Source organism: Rhinopithecus bieti, unplaced genomic scaffold (assembly GCF_001698545.2).
Source record: "Rhinopithecus bieti isolate Rb0 unplaced genomic scaffold, ASM169854v2 scaffold_15393, whole genome shotgun sequence".
Classification (NCBI taxonomy): domain Eukaryota; kingdom Metazoa; phylum Chordata; class Mammalia; order Primates; family Cercopithecidae; genus Rhinopithecus; species Rhinopithecus bieti.
Genome location: NW_016808147.1, coordinates 125,746 through 130,912, shown reverse-complemented (window position 1 = coordinate 130,912; position 5,167 = coordinate 125,746). Strand labels below are relative to the sequence as shown.

The window sequence follows — 5,167 nt, the reverse complement described above, 5'->3', positions numbered from 1 at the left end:
TAATTGTTGAATATGGATAAAGGGTATATGGGAGTTCTCTATACCATTCTTTCAACTGCTATGTAAGTCTGAAATTATTTCAAAAAGTTAACAGAAGTCCTTTTTAGATAGCACCTACTAGTAACTACAAAATATATTCAACATTAACTTAATATTTTATGACCAAAATTAAAATAAAACAAAATAAGTACAACCCAAGTGGAGCTCATTCTTCAATCAACAATAAATATCTCAGGTAATTTCTCTTAATAAATGAAATAATAAATAGGTATATTTATTAGGTTATGTGACTGCTTGAAAATTTTATGGACAAAGAAATGTAAAGGTTTCATAGGTTCTAACAGCTTCAGTAATTTTTATGATCTTTTTTCCTAATACAGTACGTTGCCAATTTATATAAACAAAACAGTGATAAGACAACAAATTCATTGAATACTTAACCCATTGTAGAAATTAGTTTGATCTGCGGATCCACGGGGACAGGCTGTATTCTGAATGGATAACTCTTTTTAACAGAATAGTCTTGAAGCAGAAGAACTAAACCAACCCGCAAACTTTTATACCACTCAGGACACAGGGCATTCCACATAATCACTGACACTGTGCCTGAACTGTCAGCAACTTCCAAAAAGGTCTAGAAAGAAAATGATTAAAGCACATACATATTTGTCACTTTTATCTATACAGATAATACATAACACATTATTTGTGATCATTTAGAGTGATAAAAAACATTTAAATTTTAATTATTTATTAATAATGATTCAGCTGTCAATTCTGTTAATATTGATAATCTAAAGAGAGTGCCACCAGACCCATGGAAGTACTAAATGTACTACTAACTTACTGTGAGACTGTAAACTCTGAGGGCACAGGCCAAACCTTATTTATATTTGATTCTTCCATAATATTTAGCATGGTGCCTTACACAGAGTGATCCCACAATACATTTGACAAATGAATGAGACAAATGACATATTAGAAGTTTTACATGAAAATTTTGACATCATTCTTGATTATCTGAACTGTTGGACGGCCTTGATATTCATATTTGAGAACTTTAGATAGACATATAATTGAGTGGGCACGATGCCATCAATGCCCTGGTTACATTAATTTATTTATAGCAATATCTGAGACTGGAACATAAGACATGGAAATCATTTCTGAGATACTACTTGAGAAATTATGCTAGCAGAAGGGGGAATGTTAAAACAAGTATGCATTCTTGCTGACTCTGAGTATAGTTAAAATAGAGAAATCTATTGAGGTAGAAAGTATTTGATGGAGTATTTCTCAGTATTAAAATACAGTGACAGACAACTTCAGTTCTGCCTAAAAGGCAGTCTGTAAAGTGTTTTCTAATTCTTAATTTCTTCTTAAATAATGATGTTATATTCTCAGACCCTTTCTCTAAATGATGAGTATACATTTTGGGTGATTCATTCCTTTATTCATTAAACATTTACTGAATCCATATTCCAGACATTATGTTAGGCCCTGGAATGAAGAGATGAATCAAACACTGCCCCTAATAATAATAGCTAAAATATATATATAGGACTTTCTATGTGCCTGGAACATAGGTAAATCCTTTACTTATATTAACTAATTCAATCCTCACATCAACCCTGTAAGGTAAGTACAATTAGTATCCCTATTTTACAGATGAGTAAACTGAGGCTTTAAAAGGATAAATAATTTTCCCTACATCATAAAGTTAAGAAGTGGTAAACAGAGCTGAAACTTGAATTCAGTTCATATGACTACAGGGCATGCACTCTTAAGCACTATTAGATACTTCTTCCCTACAGTCAGGGAGCTCACAGTAGAGTAAGATTAGCAAACAGGTATGTGTAACTGGGTTATGCATGCTCTGATAGACCTATGTAAGGGCATATAGTGGGGTCCTAAGTAGCATGTAGTTGATTCTCCCAGTGACTAGGCATATGGGTATACATAGAAAGCCTTAAATCAGAGGTAAGCACTGAACTGAATCTTAAAGATGGCTTTGCCAATCTGATGAGAATTGAGAGGAAGAGGATTCTAGGCAGAAGAAACAACATAAGCAGAGGCATGAAAGGTAGAAAACAATTGGCTACCATTAGAAAATTCCAGGTAGGGCAATTTCGTTAGTATGAGGCATAGAGAGCTCAGGAAGAGATGAGACTGGAGAGGCAAGCAAGGACGAAATGATGGAGACACAAGGAGGTAGGAAGGCAACAAACAAGGGAGGAAAGTATTGCAACAATGAGAAGGCAAAAAACTATCGGGGAATTGCTGAATAATTTATGATATAATGTGCTAAAAATATATAACTGTAAAATATTATGAATGAAGAATTTTTAGTGATATGAGAAAATATTTAAGAAAATGTTAAATAATACAAAATTGTATGCACAATACGGTACCCATTTTGTAAGATAATTTAATGTGATATATGACAGTCACATGAAATATATAACATATATACATATGCACATACATGTGATATATATGATTAAATAGAATATAATAGATATGTGTATGTATATGTATGATATGCTTATATATGTGTATATATGTGATTTACACACACACAAGAAAGGGAATAAAACACATCATGTTAACAGTGGCTCTCTCTGAATGGTAAGATCTTCAAACAGCTTTCTACATTTTCCAAATTCCCTACAATAAGCATGTATAACTTTTATAATAAAAGTTAAATGAAACATCTAAAATAGTTCTTGATATCATAGGAAAATACAATATAATATTAAGTAAGAAAAATATAGAACACAAACCTATCAAGAAAGTAGAGCTCATGAGCATTATACGGCACAGAGAGTAAAGACAATAAAGAAGTATCACACAGATTTGACAATTAGAGTCACTAGTGAATGATAAGCTAAGGAAAAAAGCCAAGATAATTGTGTTGAGAAATGGGAGGCGAGACAGTAAAAACATCTAGTGCAGACTACTTCTTCAAGAAGCTTACCTGAAGAGAAAGATAGGGAATAGAAGAGTCATAAGGCCAAGGGAGACTATTTTCTTTTCTTTTTTAAATGGGAGACTAGAGTATGTTTATATGTTGGTGCAGAAAGCATAGGTGAGAAGAAAAGGTTGAAGGAAAATAAAAAGGTGGGAAGGAGACCACCTGGATCAGGGAAATAAAGGGCACCAATACAGAAATAATTTCTTTTTGCACAATAAACTATGCAGAAAAATACTTTATAATATACATTTATGTACAATTAAAAATTATTACATTGAACTTACGAAATGTTATTTAAATGAGCAGGTTATCATACTATGGAGTTAGGTGTGTAAGTTATAATTTATAACTTTAAATTAACATATGATATCTTATTACTTGTACCTGATATGGTTCAATCATCTTTTTATCAGGTTTTCCATAGTATCGCAGTTTTGATTTATGTAAGATCCTCACAAGCAATGCAGGAAAATTTCTTCTGTTAGTCCAGGTCATTTCAAGGTGAGAGAGGGAAATTATTTTGGTATCTAGAATATAAAAAAGAGGAAAGAAATCCTGTTTAACATGTAATGGTAACTTCAAAGATCTATTTTAATGGTTAAAAATAATAAGTTGATCACACCTAAAGTGACTCCTTCTTGCCAGCTAAACCTTGCTAGCTAACTCTATATACCTCTCCCACATAAACTAAATTTGATCCCTAATATTAACAGCTGAAATATATATAGGACTTACTATGTGCCTGGAACATACGTAAACACCTATATTAACCAACAAGTTGTTCCACCTAGAATGCCCTCCATCTTACCAAACCATTTAATAACCTCCTGGAAAACCTGGATCTAAACTCACCTCTCTTAAGATATTTTGTGAAAAAACAAACAAACAAACAAAAAACAAAACTCAGTGTCATGGAATATGTTTCCCATTATTAAGCACTTATATATTTAATATATAGAAATGGGCCAGGTGCAGTGGCTAATGCCTATAATCTCAGCACTTCGGGAGGCCGAGACCAGCAGCTTGCTTGAGCCCAGGAGTTCGAGACCAGCCTGAGCAACATGGTGAAATCCCCCATGTCTCTCCAAAAAGACAAAAATTTGCTGGGCATGGTGACATGTGCCTAAAGCTCTAGCTACTCAAGAGGCTGAAGTGGGAGGATCACCTGAGCCCAGGCAGCTGAGCTCACTGCTATCTCCCCCAAACATGACAGACATGGTCCTGTATCAGAACCTTTGCAATTGCTGTCTTCCCTTTAGATATCCAAGTGTCTTTCTCCCTCCTCTCTTCAAGCTTTGCTCAAATATCACCTTCTCAGTCATACTATCCCTAACCATCCTATTAAAAACTGACTGTTTTACTTATCCTCCATTCCACTTTATTTTTCTACATTGCACTTACTATCTTCTCATATGCCATACAATTTACTTAGAAACGTTTTTATCTGCAAGCTTGCTGGCAAGTTCAAAAACTGCTTAAAAGCTATTCATCATCTTAAAGAATTAATTTGTCATACTGATGTATTCTTCCTTGGATTAAGAGAGGTTCCATCTGCAATTGTCTCCACATTTTTCTCTCACAGCCCACAGTCCCAACTATTAAGACCTGAATTTGCATTAGTACCAGTATTTCTTTTGCTAAGGCTCCCTTCATGTCTAGCTTTGTTTACATAATGTTTTACCTAGTCAACATTTTGACACAAAATCACACTTGTAATTTCTTTTAATAAGGGATTAAATGGTATTATATAATTATGCCTACACTATAAAACACACACACAATTTTTAGTATTAGGATACTCTGTAATTTTCCTTCCAGATTCTCCCAATAGATTACTATCCTAGGATCACAGGTCCTAACATTTGATCTGATATAATTAAGTGATTTCATTTTAACGTCAGATGAATCTCGGATCAGTTTTGAATTGTCTGGGATGTACGTGGAATACTCTTGATCAATGAAGGCACATATAGCTCCTTTACTGTCTGGAATAAATTCAAGAGCTACCTAGTTGCGTAAAACCAGAGTTCTAAGAGCCTCTGTTTCTGTTATAATTAGGTCCAGAGAGTTAGCTGTAATCAGACATCTTTCTGGTTAACATTTTTCCCAGTTTGGGTTTTTAACTCAAAAACTTCATAGAATACACATTTTATCTCTCAAATCTATAAAAGAATTAGAGGCTGTTTACAGACA

The 5,167-nt window shown here is 33.7% G+C and overlaps 1 protein-coding gene across 1 annotated transcript in view; it reads right to left on the bottom strand.

The window, feature by feature from the left end:
• Nucleotides 1-421: 421 nt before the first annotated feature.
• LOC108537870 (uncharacterized protein CXorf57-like) overlaps nucleotides 422-5,167 on the bottom strand; it is a 13,504-nt gene continuing 8,758 nt past the window's right edge. Inside the window, 2 exon segments of the mRNA XM_017885624.1 lie at nucleotides 422-634; nucleotides 3,359-3,501. Coding sequence (XP_017741113.1) covers nucleotides 437-634; nucleotides 3,359-3,501 — 341 coding nt within the window. The 3' untranslated portion in view covers nucleotides 422-436.